Raw genomic sequence first — 17,045 nt, forward strand, 5'->3', positions numbered from 1 at the left:
GGACAAAGGGCGTTTATTTACGGTCTGTAGGATGGATGTAAGGGACACGGAGGCGCTCTGTCGTCTGTCAGAGGAGTTAATCATCTTTAAATGAGCGTCTGTTTGCGGTGTTTTCGGCTTTGAAGCGTAAAAATGAGCGGTAAGTGTTGCATCTGTGGCGTTATTTTACACTAAAGTTGACCCTTTGTTGTCGCAGGTAGGAGAAACTGTCGCTGGATAAATTTTAAAGTGAACGTAGCACATTTAAGTTGAAATAAACCTAATTTAATGTATATATTTTTAAATATTTAATTTGACATTTGCCTTTTAAGATGTGTATTTTTGACGCTCCTGGGTACTGGGAGGGGGACCCCAAGGTGAGGCCATGAGGACACACTTGTTGTCCCGGGTTAAGTTGAGTTGAGTGACATGTAACCATGGTGAAACACCATGTGACGTCCTGACTGTGCTGTAAGTGGGTCAGGTGTGAGCTAAATAAAACGATTAAATCCTTTTTCTGACTTCACCTGCAGCTTTGTGTGGATGCTACTGAACCTTTTTTGTGTTGATCATGTGTGTGTGTGTGTGTGTGTGTGTGTGTGTGTGTTTTCCTCAGGTGACAGGTGAGAGCGATGCACCATGGGCAGGAATGGACCAGAGAGTGACTCCAGGAAGAGTCGGCCGTCATGTCACAAAGCAGCCTGCACCAGTGAGTAGGTCGTCCTCACCTTTAACCTGCATTAACTCACATTAAATAACAATAATTTAAAACATGAAGCTTCCTCCTCCTCCCTCTGCTGCTGCAGACGCCTCCACCCGGAGCTGAGCCCCTGGTGGAGGAGCTCCTGTGTGAAAGGAGACCCCAGCAGCAGCAGCAGCAGCCGCCTCCATGGCTCATTCATCAGACCCGTCCCGCAGGGAGCCGACCTCCGGGACCCAAAGGTCACACACGGCTACACGCAACCTCTTACGGAAGAAGGAGCAGCGCCGGCGTGGAATCCGATCCTCTTCGCCCATGGGCCGAGTCATCCTCATCAACTCCCCCGTGGACGGTGAGGAGCAGCTGCTGCTGCCGGCCGATGTTCACACACACACACACACACACACACAACACCGGTTCAGTCTCGGTCTGATAACCTGTCTCTCTGTTTCATTAGTTGATTAAATAACTTTATTATTGTGTCCAAACTTGTGATGTTTAGATTTTAACTCCTCGTGTTTTAAATGGTTAAATACATAATGGTCACAAGTTGTCACATTAGAGTTTTTACAGTACACACCTCAACTCCATCAACTCCACGTGTCACCAAAAGTGACAGAGAGATAGGTGGAAATTTCAAAATGCACCTATAATGCACAATATTCTTACATATAAACTTAATTTGACCTTCCCTAAACTTTTATTTATTTATTTTTTTAAGTAGCCTATATTTTTTTGCCTTTTTGCCTTTATTGGATAGCACATAGTGAGATTAGAGAGGAAAGGGGGAGGCAGAGAGAGGGGGAATGACATGCAGGAAATGTCTGCCCGACGCGGGATTCGAACGCCTGCGTTGAGGACTGTAGCCTCTACATGGGGCGGCCGCTTTAACCACTGCGCCACGCACCGCCCCAACCTTCCCTTCCCCTTTAAATGCACATGTCCAGCTGTTTAATGTTTCAGTACTTATAACATACTGTAACATGCTGTTCTCTAACAAGGTGATCGTTAACCGTGTGTGTGTGTGTGTTTTTGTTATTTTCAGGAGGAGATGACAGCGAGGACCTCCACACGATCACGGTGGATAAGAGCGTGGACGGGAAACTCGGCTTCAGCGTTCGCGGAGGCTCCGAACACGGCCTCAGCATCTTCGTCAGTAAGGTGGAGGACAACAGCTCCGCAGGTGAGAGGACGGAGACGAGGAGGCGTGATTCAAAAACTGAGTGTGTTTATGATCCAGTGTGTGATTCTGTGTATGTCATGTCATTGTTGTTGTTGCTCATGAGTTCAGTTCAGTTCAGTTCAGTTTTATTCTTATCCCGAGGGAAATTGGATTTGCAGCAAGCATTACAGACACAAGACAAAAAAACAGCATCCAAGACATCAACATGTCACCAAGCACACCATAGTGCAGTAATACATTAAAAACAGTACGAGTAATAGAAACATACTACTAATAAATTACTGTCGATAATAATAATAATAATAATAATAATAATAATAACAATACATAATACATAATGCTCTGCGCAAGTAAGAATGCAAACAGTCTACACAATGCATTAAAGTGCATAGTGCTGCAAGAATTGGAAATAAGAATAAAAAAAAAAAAAGATAAAAAACACTTAATACCCAAGTGCATTTAAGTGCAGAGGCCTGAGAGAATAACCAGGCCTAGCCCAAGAGATTAAGCCTGTTACTAATGGACACATGTACACACGTCCACACACACACACACACATATATTTTCTGTTTTTTTTTTAAAATTTATTATTGTTGTCAGTCATTATTATTCTATTTGTTAAATTAATTTTTTCATGTTATTTTGTGTTTTTTCACATTAAACTGTAAAATAAGGTGGAGGCTTAAAAATAAGCCCCTTGTGGCTTTTTGCCTCTCCCTGCACTGTCCTATTGTTACCTACCATGTTTTATGTTGTATTATTTTAACTTTGTGCAAAAATAAAAATTCAAATTCAAAATGTGTGTGTGTGTGTGCTCAGAGGAGGCCGGGCTGCTCGTCGGAGACAAACTGGTGGAGGTGAACGGCATCAGCCTGGAGAGCATCACCATGAGCAGCGCCGTGAAAGTCCTGACGGGAAACAACCGGCTGAGGATGGTGGTGCGGCGCGTCGGCAAAGTCCCCGGCATCCGCTACTCCAAGGAGAAGACGACCTGGTGACGAAGCAGCTTTAGGTTCCTGTCGGCCGTCGGCTCGGTGTCGAACCTGAACGCTCTGTCCTGACGGTCGCTGTCGTGTCTGTGTTTTGTTTTTTGTTTCCTTTTCCTCCTCAGGGTGGATCTGATCCACCGGCGGATGGTGGTGGAGGAGAGCGGCCGGACGCCGTCGGAGGCCAGTTCAGGCAGCGCCCTGCGGAGGATCGTCCACCTCTACACCACCTCCGACGACTACTGCCTCGGCTTCAACATCCGGGGCGGGAAGGAGTTCGGTCTGGGCATCTACGTCTCCAAGTAGGTACCAGTAGGTAGCTCCTCAACAAGATCAACGCTGCATCATCGTTTTTTTTTGTTATTAAACTTTTTATTTGAAGAAACACAAGTTATACTGTACATGTTGCTCATAAGTTTGTATACATGCCATTGAGTCGTATCTTTCAAGTAGATAATGAAAGAAAAATAGATATATAGTTAGAAAAATAAATAAATTCATTTAAAAAGAAAGAAGGAAAGCACCCACACTCTCTCCCATCACAGTACTGCTATACAGGTTGTAGGAAACTAAGGATCCAAAAAATAACTAATGATAATGATAACAATAAAAATAAAAATAGAATAAATAAAATAGGTAAATAAAATAACAACATAAAAACAATAACAGCTGTAAAATTAATATATTTGTCTGACTCATATGCACATTTCTTTATTCATAACTTCTCCTGCAAGCAGTATCTTGTAGTGGTGTGATAATAACTGCGATGGCAAGTTTAACAACACAAATAATAGTAATTATAGATGAAATAAAGATAGTTTGCTGCATACATGTATAACTCTGACTGAGAACAGTGTTGCATCATCGTTTTTTTTTTTATCAGTGTTTCTTTGTTATTAAACTTTGTATTTTAAGAAAAAACAGCTGATACGTGTTGCTCTATATTTTTTATACATATCAAATCTCATCATCATACATTAGCATATAAAGAAAGTAAAATAGATTAAAAAAGAAAAGAAGGATATATCTTTTTTTTTTTTTTTTTTTTTTTTTTTTAATTTTTATTATAATTTTTAACATCTATTGAGCAATTTCTTTGTAATTTCTCGGTTTACCTCTTTATTTCCCACCCTCCTGTCCCATGGATCCAGGCTGGACCCTGGTGGTCTGGCTGAGCAGAACGGGATAAAGATGGGAGACCAGATCCTGGCGGCCAATGGCGTGAACTTCGAGGACATCAGCCACAGCAGCGCAGTGGAGGTGCTGAAGAGCCACACACACATCATGTTGACCATCAAGGTGAGAAAGAAAAGTGATGATCCTGTGAGATAAGGTTTTTTCGTTTGTTATTGAAAAAAACTGTAAATTTTCCAAAGTTTTAAAGACACAGGTGTCGTAATAAATATATCCTTGTTGCTAAATGAAACTGAAAAGTATGAAAAGTTTGATCAGATCTTTCACTGCAGGTATAAAAACCAAAAGAAGCCACATCTGTCCTAAAGTCCAGACATGTTTCTTTCCATCAGTTTTATGTTTCTATTTTATTTCCCTCTTTTCCAGCTTGTTTTTTTCCCCTGATGCAGCATCATAGCCACTGAGGTGTCTCCACTTGTTTCCTTTTTACAGAAAGGATGAAAAAAATGATCTAAAGTCCGAGGACATAGTCATATTTTTGCGAATTAAAATTCTTCCTATTTTTGTCATTGATGTTTTTGTAGGAAATTGTTTTTTGTTTTTGTTTTTAAGCCTCATGAGAAAACGGCTTTTCAGTGGCTGAAACAGACTGATGTTACTGTTACAATGACTGTGCAGAGAAATCAGACAAGCTTTATACTTTTAGATTATGGTTAAACTCAGAAAGAAAATGTCTAAAAAAACAGTAATCAATTTCCAATCATTAATAATAATCACAGTTTTCCAGCTCTTATGGGGAAATGAGCGAAAACCCCCTGGATGAGACGTGTGTGTGTGTGTGTGTGTGACGCGGACGGTGAAGTCGTCTTGTCTGTATCACCTGAACGACTCTGATATCACAAACATGTCGTCGCTGCTTCCATCAACTCTCTGACCCGATCGTCTCTTTCATCTTTAATTGTCTCTCACACGAGTCCCGTCGCTACACAGTGGATGTAACAACAGTGTGTGTGTGTGTGTGTGTGTGTGTGTGTGTGTGTGTGCAGGGCTGACAGCTGGCATGCAGTCGTAATATTCCTCGCTCACTTTACTTGCTGCTGGAGCTTGGGTTTCGCGCTGTGACAAACAGCCAGAGCCGTGTGCATTATTCACCAGGCGCCCGCGGATCAGGTGCTGATCACAGCCCGAGCATGTGTGTGCGTTATACTTTTGTGTGGGTTTCGTCTCGGGATCCCCCCGCCGTCGCTTCACCGCGTGGAAACTGAAACTGAAGCGGAGTTAGAAAGCATCGCAGGCGTCAGAGGTTACTAGAGAGTCGAGCAGAGAAATGTGGCGAAGGATGAAGAGTGTGTTTTAGTCTCTGTGTCTCTCTCTCTCTCTGTGGTTCTAAGGTTTCTCTTTATCAAATATAGTGATCCCATAAAAGTTTCAGCGTCTCTACTGTGTCTCATTTGCATATCTGCTCCATATCTCCACAGGAGGCCGGACGATACCCGGCGTACAAAGAGATGGTGGCAGAGTACAGGTGGCTCAATCAGCGTACGTATCTGTCAACACCAGTGTTTTATTCTCTGGAAACCTTCAGCCCGCTTCGGTCCAGAGTTAAATCGTCTTTTATTGTTTTCCGTCCCCAGTGGCCAACGGTCAGAAGTCGTCCTCCCAGGGCTCAGAGTCCAACTCCTCGGCCTCCTCCCTGTCGTCCGGGACCCCGGTCAGCTCTCTGAGCGGCCTCTCTCAGGTCATGTTCCCCCCCAGCCTGTCGTTTGGCTCCGACATGGTGGACGTCTGCATCTCCACCGAGGACCAGAGGTCGGACTGATCCCGTTTTTTTTTTTTTTTTTTTTCTCTATTCCCTCTGGGGCAAAGTTAACATGTTAAAGGGATAGTTCAACTTTTTGGCATCCCTATCCCTATAGTTTTAGGAGTAGGTTTGTTGCCTTTAATTGTCGGTGCAAGCTGTTTTTAGAACGGTGGAGCAGAGCCGCGAGCTGCTCAGAGCTACGCTACAGAGGCTAATGGGATTTCTTGGTTTCCCTCATCAGACTCATCAAATACACAATCCAACAACTCCACAACGCTCTGGTGGACAAGTTGTGACCTGCACATTCACCACGCTATGAGATAATAACAGAACATTACGAGACAGAGTTGTTTTTGAAGAGACTGCTTGATGAAAAACTGTCTCCATCGGCAACGCGCATCAGTGGTTTTGCATGAATTTACCTCTAAAACAACTCTGTCTCATAATGTGATGTTATTATCTCATAGCGTGGTGAATGTGCAGGTCACAACTTGTCCACCAGAGCATTTTGGAGTTGTTGGATTGTGTATTTAATGAGTTTGATGAGGGAAACCAAGAAATCCCATGAGCCTCTGTAGCGTAGCTCTGAGCAGCTCGCATCTGGGTAAATAAATGAACAAAATGCAAGTTAGAGCTGTAGAAATATTCCTTTAAGGTACATTTTGAATAGATAAAAACCTGTGATTAATTAAGATTAGTTGTGAAAACTCATGCATTAGATATGTAAATCAGTTGACAGCTCTATGTTTCTGCACATTTTGGTTCATCACACTGAAGCACCAGGAGATTTTAGACCTGACAAAACCTGAAATCGACCTGATGGGTGGTTTTTTTTTCTGTCCAGGTCTGAGTCTGAGCGCACGGAGACGGCCATCCAGACCGACCTCCTGTCTGCAGACACCACCCGCAGCCTCGGCCGCACCACGCTGCTCAGAGACACCGTGATTGGAGGGGAGGAGAGCGAGTGGAGGGGGGAGTCGCCGAAGACGGCCATGTTGCTGGCCCTGAGCCGGCCGAGCCGACTGATCACCCGGTCGCAGAGCCAGGTCACCGTGGCAGGTGAGATTATGAGGACAAGACGGTTCATATCACAACAAGACTGAGCAGGTGAAGATGATCAATGACTGTGGCGTCTCTGTCGTCAGAGATCAAACAGAAGAAGGAGAAGAAGCAGGAGGGGAAAGACCCGGAGGAGAAGAGCACCCTGCAGCGCTCGAAGACCTTCGTCAACCTGCTGTTCAGGGGCGGACGCAAGAGGGACACCTCCAGGGGGCGCTCCAAGTCCCCGTCCACGGACAGAGGCAGAAAAGGTAGATGAGATTCAAATGTCCTCAAAAACTAAACCTGCTCCTGCTCTAACCCCATCACAAAGGCAAAAGAGAGGTAAAAAATACACCACAAAATGTCACAAAAGGAAGTTCATTGTTGTATTTTGTTGTATTGTTGTGTATCCAATGCAATGAAGCGAGTCACAAGATAAAAAAAACAAACAAACGCACACAAAAAAAGAACCAGCACCAGACAAAAACCAGATGGAGCAGCATCATACTCGATAAAACAGTCAATTAATAAGTTATGAGGAAAACCAAAGAGCAGTGGTAAATAAAAGGCAGCAGATATCAGGTGTTGCACATTTTATAGTCAGGGAGTACTGAGCTGTTGTGAACATGCACGCTGCCGTCGTTCTTCCCTGTAGTTTTTCAGTAAGGACGTGTTTAATGTTCAGAGTCCAGTGGACGAGTTTCACATGACCTAATTGTCACCGGTGCCACTCTTGTTTCCAGAGGGACGACAACACGCTGCGACGCCAAACCCAGAGATGCTGGGGGTGGTGGAGGACATGGCGCGCAGGCTGCTGACGGAGGAGGAGGTGTCTGTGGTGATGAAGACGTGTCGACGGGTGAGAAACAACGGACTGTCGTATTTGGGTTTTTCAAAGTCATAATTGGACAGTTTGGACTTTTTTTGGGGGAAATCAATAATTCACCAATTTTCTACTCACCGTCATGCCAAGGAAGGGTTTGGAGAACTTTCGAAGTTATCAAAAAGCTTTAGGAGTTCCAGTTGGGGGTCCGGCTGGCAACGGATTTTCATATAATGGCGGCGGATAGAGTTCACTTTTGAATCGTCCAAAACACACACTATGAAACATAACATAGCTAAAAACAGAGATCAAATTATTTTTTTCCGAACAACTTTGACATGTGGCGGCTTCAGGACACTTGGGTCAGTACAGACGAGCAGCATGGAGGTATTTGGATGTTTCATAGTGTGTGTTTTGGACGATTCAAAAGTGAACTCTATCCGCCGCCATTATATGAAAATCCGTTGCCAGCCGGACCCCCCCTGGAACTCTCTTTGATAACTCAGAAAGTCCTCCAAACCCTTCTTTGGCATGACGGTGAGTAGAAATTTGGTGAATTATCAATTTTGGGTGAAGTATCCCTTTTAAAGACATTCAAAATAACCTTAAAATAGTCAGGATAAATGAATAAGCATCAGGTTCAGCATCAAGTTTCATTAATAAGTCGACTGCTCTGACTGTTTCAGTACATAGCAGAGCGGTCGGTGGAGAGCCTGGTGCGCCACCTGCTGACCGTACTGGACCGGCCCGAGAAGCTGCTGCTGCTCAGGGAGGTCAGGTAGGACCGACCCACTGAGATGAACTACTGTATGATATGAAATGCCTTATAAATATAAATTTCTCTTTTTATTTCCTTTGTGCGATAAAGTGTTTTTTTCACAAGTTAATTATCTGATGTGTGAATCCAGCTGGAGAACAGTGCTGTTATAAATCCATCCACCAGACCAGGATTAATACGGATTTTTCAGGATAATCATCTCAAATCCAACAGTTTTAACACAGAAACACTGTGGATGGATTTGTTTGTTTATTTGTTTTTTTCATTATTGTTTTGTTTTCCAGAATGCTCCTCTCTCCCTCCGACCTGAGGGTGTTCAACAACACGGTGACGCCCATCGAAGCCGAGGCCTACGACATCCTCAAGTACCGTTCAAGTGCGTTTGAGTGTTTTTTTTCTTTATTTTTTAAACGTGTGCAACTTTACTGTTTGATATTTTGATATTGTATTGATGCACTGGGACATTTTCACTAAAATATCGTTCTTTCCTTCCTCATCTTCATGTATGTGTTGTATTTGTAAATCAGACGTCCTCTCGACTTTGTCTTTTTCAGTTCGGACTCCTCCTCTTCGCTCTCCAATGTCTGGTCGAGCCCCCAAACGACGCCTCATCACCCCCGTCCCAGGTCGGTGCCTCTCACCTCCACAGCAGCATTATTATAGTTTTATAAGGTCGACTGATTATTGAACTGGGAATAATATGCAACACTTCTTTTCTTAGAGTTGATTATTATCAATTGATGACGTGTTCTGAGGTAGATATAAAGGAGAAAGAGTTTAATGCACTGTAAAAACCAAAAACTGCTCAAATTATGAAATTAGCAACCAACTTTTTCAGGTGATTTCTATTTCTTTGGTCTACTGATTTTCAGATACTAAAGTTGAAATGTTGAGTTTTTTTTAATCATAATTTAAGATTTTGTGTCCACTTTTTGTTATTATTTTTAATTGTATCTAACTTTTCATCTGTTTTTTTATTTTATTTTTTCTGTTGTTATTATTATTAATATTATATATTTTTTAATCACAATGGAAAACAAGCCATTTTCTCCTGTTCATTTCTATATTAGCATACTAAGATGAGTAGATCTATCTATCTATCTATCTATCTATCTATCTATCTATCTATCTATCTATCTATCTATCTATCTATCTATCTATCTATCTATCTATCTATCTATCTATCTATCTATCTATCTATCTATCTATCTGAATACAGAAATGAACAGAAGGAGAAAATTGCTTGTTTTCCATTGTGGTTAATAAAAATATATCAATAATAATAATAATCATAATAGAACAAATAAAATACATATAACATGATGTAAGATGAGTAACGTGATGCTGAACCTCCTGTGTGTTTCCTCCAGACTCCAGAGGAGGCTTCGAGCTGCACAGCGCCGAGGAGGTGGAGAAGGAGAGCCACCTGCTGGAGGAGCTGGAGAAGCTCAGCGTGTCCCGGGAGAAGCCCCACGCCTCCACCTCCGCCTCCCGGGCCTTCACCCCGCTGCTCGACATCCCAGTGGACGGGTACGACTCGGAGGCCGGACTCCTCGGCTCCTCCTCCTCCTCCTCCTCCAGGCCCATGCTCCCCAACTGGCTGCTGTCCCGCGGGGACGCTGGCGCCCACCCTCCGCTCCGCACGGACATCGGCACCATCCGCTCAGTCCACTTCGACGAGGTGTCTCTGCACTCGGCCTCGGACCGGCCGGACTCGGACAGGGGACGGTCCGCGTCGTCCAGCAGGAACGGCGTCTCCAAAAGTCGTAGGGAGAAGAGCGGAGAGCGGAGTAAAGACGCCGCCGTGTTCACGCTGCAGAGCGCCGCCGCCCGCAGGAGTCGGCCGGCGTTGTCACAGGTGTTCGGTCCGAGTCCCGGTGAACGAGTCGGGAGCGGACAGGTGAACGGTCACCGGACGTCGACCTCTGAGAACGGACTCAACCGCTCCGAGCATCCGCAGGAGTACGAGCTCAAAACCGTCACCATCTCCAAGACCAAACAGTCGCTGGGTAAATAAATGTCAGGTTTTATGTGAATTGTTGTAATTTAAAGGTCAATTACATTAAAAAAATATCCAAATAAAGATCAATATAAACAACGACCTCCATCAGAAATGTATGGTCAAACTATCACCAACATCAACTCTGTACACGACCTAAAGAAGAAACCAGAGTTGATAACAAAACCTCAGCAGCATCAACATTTCAGCGCTTTATTTTTAAAACATCGTCACTCTTATAACTCCATATAAACATAAATGTGTTTGTTATACTGCAACATACAGGCTGCACAACATTTCTCTTTACCTGTGTGACGACAACTACAGGACGTTATTACTGCTGCACCAGAAAAACATGAAGTTTATTGGTCTGATAATTGGTTTTTCACATTTTTACCAAATACAAACTTGTGACATTATAACAATATAATTTATATTGTAAAAGAAAATGTCACATTTATGTTGTAAAAATTGATTTATATTGTGAAAATGTTGTGCATCATGATTTACAATATCTATAAATCCATATGATTTGCAGCACTTTGTGTAATTTTAAATTTATATTAATGTTTATTGTGAAAATGTTGAAAATCATAGTGATTTACAGCATTTTTACAATATAAATTATATCAATTTTCTACATTTTTACAATATTAATTACATTTATGGGGGCTGTGTGTATTTGAATCAGCCTATAAATCAGTATGTAAACCATATTATTGTTGTCAGATATCGAACACATCACTGTGTGTCTCTGCAGGCATCAGTATATCTGGAGGGATGGAGTCTAAGATTCAGCCGGTGGTGAAGATTGAGAAGATTTTTCCTGGAGGAGCCGCCTCCACCTGTGAAGTGCTCAAGGTAACACAACGTCACTGAGCGGGGTTTCTGTCAGGTCCAGGAAGTTACATTTTTAGATCTTTTTATGACACAGGAATGACTAATAACTAAAAAAAAAAAAAAAAAAAAAACCAAGGTTGCTTTAAAGTGAGCAAAACAAACAGTAGTAGTAGTGTATTACTTGTATTATTATAGTCTATTACCTGTTCAAAGCAGGAGCGCCCCCTGCTGGAGAAGAGCAGGGTTTGAATCAGCATTGTCACATTTCAAACTACAACTCAATGAATACATTTTTCATCATCACTGTCCAAAGTTTAAAAAATATGATTATTAATTAGCAATTTGATTTTTCAGACAAATAGATAAATAATTATTTATAGTTGGATTTATAATGTTTCACATAACGGGAAAAAGATATTATTAGAATTAATTTATGTAATTTAACCATTTAATGTCAGATGTTTCACATTACAATTTAAGTTACATAATGATTTAAAATGTAAAAATGTGAATTGTTTCACATTAAACTAAATTATTATCACATTAAAATTTCCTGTTATTACAACATAAATCATTATATTTTTATAATATGTGATTAGAACAATAAATTTAACATTATGGCATGATCATGTTTTCGCTCTTTCTGACACGGCAGCAATTAACTTCCATAAAACATTAGGCGTTTGGTCTCCACACTCACACCAAATCCACACTCTCAGCTTTAGTTCACTAGAAAAAGTCCACAATCAGTTGTTTTGAAGTATTTATTAAGAATGAATTAATAATAATAACAATAATAATAATAATACATTTTATTTGTAACGCACTTTATATTTACCAAAAAATCTCAAAGTGCTTCAACAGCAACCACATTTGTGAGAATAAATGATAGACTAAATGAATGAAGACTTTTTAAAGATGAAATGTCACTTCTTTTTAATCTCTGCTGATGATCTGTGTCCGTTTCTCTCTCTCTCTGTGTTTGTACCTATTTGATATTTAATTTTCTGTATTTGTACTTGAACCGTCCCTTCTGTGTCTCCAGGCTGGGTTTGAGTTGGTGTCTGTGGACGGCGTCTCCCTGCACGGCGTCACGCATCAGCACGCCGTGGACATCATCCGCAAAGCCTTCAGCAACAAGGCCAAAGACCCCATGGCGTTCGTGGTCAAAGTCCCCAAGAACATTTAAGAGACGCTCGACATTGACTGTAGATAAAAAGGAAAACTTGAACACACATTTTTTGCCATTCTTGTTAAAAGTTCAAATTGACGCCGTGGACTCTGGTGACGGTGGAAAACAAAGATGGCTGCAGGTCATGGGACTTCAGGAAATTAAAGACCATGAATATGTGCAAGGAAGATTTGTCACAAAATAAATTACAAGTTAACACAAATTTTAAACTAAATGATGCTCCTGATGCCTTAATGTCACTTCATCACAATCAGTTGTCTGTCAAGGAATGTGGTTTTCTACGGTGGCTCTGAAGGCTCAATTTAGATTCAGATTCCGAATTACTTTATTGATCCCTGGAAGGAAAGTTTTTCTTTTGTTAGAAACTCCTGAATAGTAAGAGAAATCAACACAAAGTGAGATATACATAGATAAATAAAAAATATTATTACCAAAATACAATATACAATGCACTGCAACTCAAGAAAATGTACGCAAAGACCCAATGGAAGTAAATCTGAAAACATGACGGACCTGGTAGTTTGGTTTATTATAACACCAACGCACTTTTGTGTTTTCTTAAGTTTCAGTGTGTTAAGCCTTTGGGGCCACCGTAGTTTCATTTGAAATCCATTATTGTATAAATCTGATAGATAACTGGATCAGCGGTGACTGTGTGTGTGCTCCTGAATATTTAAACAGGCAGGACGACACTTTAACCTGGTGCTGTTAAAATCCCTGTGGGACGAGTTGTGTGGAGGTCAGACGTTTGACCTGCAGGGGGCGACAGGTGGCGAGCAGCACTGTAAAAATCACACCAGAGCTCAGACCTTAAAAAATGTCAAGTATTAATATCCAGGTTGCCAATCGTTGAGAATTAGAAAACTATTATTTGTTGGGTGAAAACTAGACTGGGACTAAAATGTACAAGTGAAAAATAAATAAACCTCTGAATTCTGTAAAAACTCAATATCACATGATGCTGCAGAATAAGTTGATGTCAACATGAACAAATCTCCACAAGATGGGTTTAAATTTAGTGTTTTTTAATTAAAAACATAGGTTTGTTCAAGAAATGTACAGCATGAAAATATACATTTAATGTCTTCATACAAATATTGTGGATTATAAAATTACACTGAGGAACAGAAACACACACAAACAAACAGTTAATGTACAGGCAACTGTATCTGCGCTGTAGGAGCAAAGTAATAACGTGTGCGACATTGCTTTGGTCTATTCACAGTGGCTATGTTTTGTATTATTTCTCTTTCCGGGGGGGGAGAAGAGGAAAACTGTACACGTCGTGATTGGGTCGAGTTTTTATTTACACAGGATTATGATTGGATCAGCAGAGAGGCAGGAAGTGAGCGTGCACGAGAAGGTCGGTGGGAAAAAAACAAGCGATGTCAAGGTTGGAGTCGATTCATTTTTTTTTTACACCAAAACACCCGACATCCAGTGCTGATTCATCTGTGTCAATAACACACACACACACACACACACACCACCCACACACACACTTATCAATCTCCTGCCACCTTTACACAGTAGTACTTAAGTGTTTTCCTCTAATTATCACATACAGGAGCCTGTGTGGGTAGATTTTGTTTTTTTTTACTGTGAAAATAGATGAATTTTAATCTAATTTTGCTCTAATGTGAGCAGCATAACCAAGACTGACTTTTAAACATTAGCAGTGGGCGATATGGTGATGAACTGTTTAAGACGAGACAGAAGAAAAGTGTCACAGATTATTTTCTCCCACTGTTTAAATGAATGATTTTTACTTTATCGTGTCATTGAAAACACATCTGAAGCTCAGAGGCTCCTGGACTGATTTAACTGGAATTTTCACATTGATGTAATGAAGTAGGCTATCTCTTTTATTTTTCTACACATTTAAATTGTTCACAGCCGAAAAAAATACCTAAAACAACCTTTTCCACAGCAGGAAAAGCACAGATGCAGATAAATGTCACCGCCTGTGATGCGAGTCCACTAATTTGTGCATTAAAAGTGGAAACACGTTGATTTTATTGGAGATGTTTATATCTGATGCTACAATTACATAACACAACAATGAAAGCAGCTAATTTAACATCGTTGGAGTTGTGTATTAACTAAACAAAATCAGATTAAAGGGTGTTTTCCCTCGTTTTTTCCCATTACGTCTCTGATGTGTGAACGCAGCGCGGTGAGTAAACAGTTTTCAGTCGTGGTCTGTTCACACTGACTCACCGTCACAGGACGAAGCCCTCGTTAATGTAATTACTATCACTGGTGCTTTTTGTTTTTTTCCCCTCCATGTCAAAATACCTGCTGTGGAAAAGGTCTGTTTATTCTCTGTGACATTTATCATCTCATGATAAACAGGTAAAAAACTGACACACACTGTCCTGTAGCTTCCTACAGGTTATTTCTCAGGAGTTGAAGAAAAAAAAAGAAGAAGAGAAACGCACTGGATGTGAGGTGTTGTTGTGTTTAAAGGGATAGTTCACCAAAAATTCAAATTTCACTCATTATCTCCTCACCCTCATGTCGTCTTTTTGGACGAAGAAAAGTGAGCCCCGTTCGCAACCGTCATATGGCAATGCATTGCTGCACGGACCCCCCCCCCCCCCGTAACTCAGAGAAGGCACGGAGGACTCTGAAACTTCTCCCAGGCCTTAGTCCACATGAGGGTGAGGAGATAATGAGTGAAATTTGAATTTTGGGTGAAATATCCCTTTAATGACATCACACTGTGCTGATGTCATCTCCACCGCGCTGTTTTTATCTAACCAGAATATAAAAGCAACAACTTAAAACTTTATTTCCCTATTGTATTAGTAGTCAAATCTGTGCCATATGCGGCTGGACAATTAGTTTTTGTTTTAAATTTTGTTTTAATTCACGTTGGAGGTTTGACATGTTTTTGGAAACATCTGCTGTTTGTTGCTCTGAAAGAAAACAGCATCAACAACATGATTCTCTCTCCTCCACGTCGTCATCATCAGCGCCTGGATCTGATTCACACTGAAGTTGTGGTGGTGTCCCACGTTCGCTGTGAGTCGACAACTGTGTGGGCTTCGTCTAGATTAACGGTGCTAATTAGAGTCGACTGTGAACGCGAGAGTGGGAGAGCGGCGCTGAAACCAGCAGGAGAGGGAGGGGGAGGGGGGGGAAAGGTTGGAGAGTTACTCATACACAACAACAACTTTCTCCCACAAACACTGACGTGGACTTGATAACGGAGGGCGCAGGTTGTAAAAGAATAGACCAACAACGAGGCAGAAGAGCTAAGCTGTTTGTTTTTGTCTTTGTTTTTACACATTTCTTCTTGTTCGTCACGTTCCTCAAAGACGAGAGAAAAGGTTCAGCTGACAACAGTAGTGCAAATCAAAAAAAAAAAAAGAAAAAAGATGGAGAGACGAGGACGAAGACGAGGACAGAAAAGGGTCAAATCTCTGTCGCAGCGATCTCGTCGAAGTTGATCTCGTTGCCGCTGCCCTCGTCGTCCTCCCTGCTCTCCAGTTCGTGGCTCATGTCCTGCAGCATCGTCTCCAGCTCGCGGTTGCGGCGGTACATCTGCACGTAGTTCTGCTGCAGCTGCTTCTGGTAGCGGATCACCTTGTCCTTCTCCTCCTGCCAGACCCGCCGCTCCTCCTCGAAGCCGCCGGTCTGCTGCTCCGCCCGCTGGCGCTCGAAGTCCAGCTCCGCCCTCATCCTGTCCATCTGCGCCTTCATGCTCTGCAGCGCCTCGACGCCGCCGCAGCCGCCGCCGCCGCTCTGCCGCTGCGCCTTCGCCTCGTCGCTCTCGTACGCCAGCAGGTGCTCCTCGGCTTCCTGGAACACCTGGCACTGTCTGTTCCCCGGGCCCTGATTGGCCAGAGCGTCTCTGAGGTGGACGAGCTCCGCCTCCAGCCGGCCCACCTTCTCCCGCAGCAGCTCCGCTTCGCTCTTGCGGCGCTGCAGCTCGTTCTCGCAGACCTCCAGCTCCAGCGTGCGGGTGCGCGTGGCGCCGTGAGCCTCCTGCAGCAGCACCTGGGTGTTGGTCAGCTCGCCGCGGGCCTCTCTGAGCTGGCCGCGCAGCGACACGATCTCCCCCACGCGCTGAGCCAGCTCGCCCTGCACCTCCTTCAGCTGCTGCTTCAGCAACGAGATCTCGCCCGACTTCTGACAGACCTGAGGCCGAGACACAGACGGAGCGGATCAGAAAAACAGAAAAAACAGACAAAAAATACAGAGCACAGTGGATCTGCAATGTATAATGGATGATTAGGGCCACACTTCGGGAATAAAGTCATAAAATATTAAAGGGATAGGTCAACATTTTGGCAAATTGGCCCATTGCCATAATCCCTATAGTTTTAGGAGTAGGTTCGTTACCTTTCATTGCCGGTGCAAGCTATTTTTAGAACGGCCGAGCAGAGCCGCGAGCTGCTCAGAGCTACACTATGGAGGCTCATGGGATTTCTTGGTCTCATAGACAAGTTGTGACCTGCACATTCACCACGCTATGAAGTAATAACAGAACGTTATGAGACAGAGTTGTTTTCGAGGCAAATTCATGCAAAACCACTGATGTGCGTTCCCGTCGGGGGCAGTTTTTCATCAAGCAGTCTCTG

The 17,045-nt window shown here is 42.7% G+C and overlaps 2 protein-coding genes across 3 annotated transcripts in view; one reads left to right on the forward strand and one right to left on the reverse strand.

The window, feature by feature from the left end:
• Nucleotides 1-6: 6 nt before the first annotated feature.
• LOC146967424 (PDZ domain-containing protein 7-like) lies at nt 7-12,500 on the forward strand. The gene is made up of 18 exons (XM_085761508.1): nt 7-139; nt 596-688; nt 786-1,031; nt 1,725-1,862; nt 2,682-2,856; nt 2,974-3,150; nt 4,000-4,147; nt 5,461-5,521; nt 5,617-5,791; nt 6,628-6,842; nt 6,929-7,093; nt 7,568-7,683; nt 8,334-8,425; nt 8,710-8,801; nt 8,980-9,051; nt 9,796-10,434; nt 11,185-11,285; nt 12,310-12,500. The coding sequence occupies exons 3-18, from the start codon at nt 869-871 to the stop codon at nt 12,451-12,453; spliced, it is 2,673 nt and encodes an 890-aa protein (XP_085617634.1). The 5' UTR covers nt 7-139; nt 596-688; nt 786-868; the 3' UTR covers nt 12,454-12,500.
• Nucleotides 12,501-15,628: 3,128 nt separating this feature from the next.
• Nucleotides 15,629-17,045, reverse strand: part of LOC146967425 (leucine zipper putative tumor suppressor 2 homolog) — a 39,380-nt gene continuing 37,963 nt past the window's right edge. The window contains exon 6 of one of the 2 annotated variants that reach the window (XM_085761510.1): nt 15,629-16,602. In XM_085761510.1, the coding sequence (XP_085617636.1) occupies nt 15,877-16,602 (726 nt within the window). In that variant the 3' untranslated portion in view covers nt 15,629-15,876. The remainder of the gene's footprint in view (nt 16,603-17,045) is intronic. The other variant, XM_085761509.1, reaches the window with a different exon arrangement.

Source organism: Trachurus japonicus, chromosome 19 (genome assembly GCF_045865225.1).
Source record: "Trachurus japonicus isolate A0001 chromosome 19, Traja_1.0".
Taxonomy (NCBI): domain Eukaryota; kingdom Metazoa; phylum Chordata; class Actinopteri; order Carangiformes; family Carangidae; genus Trachurus; species Trachurus japonicus.

Excerpts from the sequence above, each read along its gene's own strand:
- LOC146967424 (XM_085761508.1), top strand. The coding sequence starts at position 869 with ATGGCTCATTCATCAGACCCGTCCCGCAGGGAGCCGACCTCCGGGACC. Across the intron at positions 1,032-1,724 it reads CATCAACTCCCCCGTGGACG|GAGGAGATGACAGCGAGGAC; the intron begins GTGAGGAGCAGC and ends TGTTATTTTCAG. Across the intron at positions 5,792-6,627 it reads ATCTCCACCGAGGACCAGAG|GTCTGAGTCTGAGCGCACGG; the intron begins GTCGGACTGATC and ends TTTTCTGTCCAG.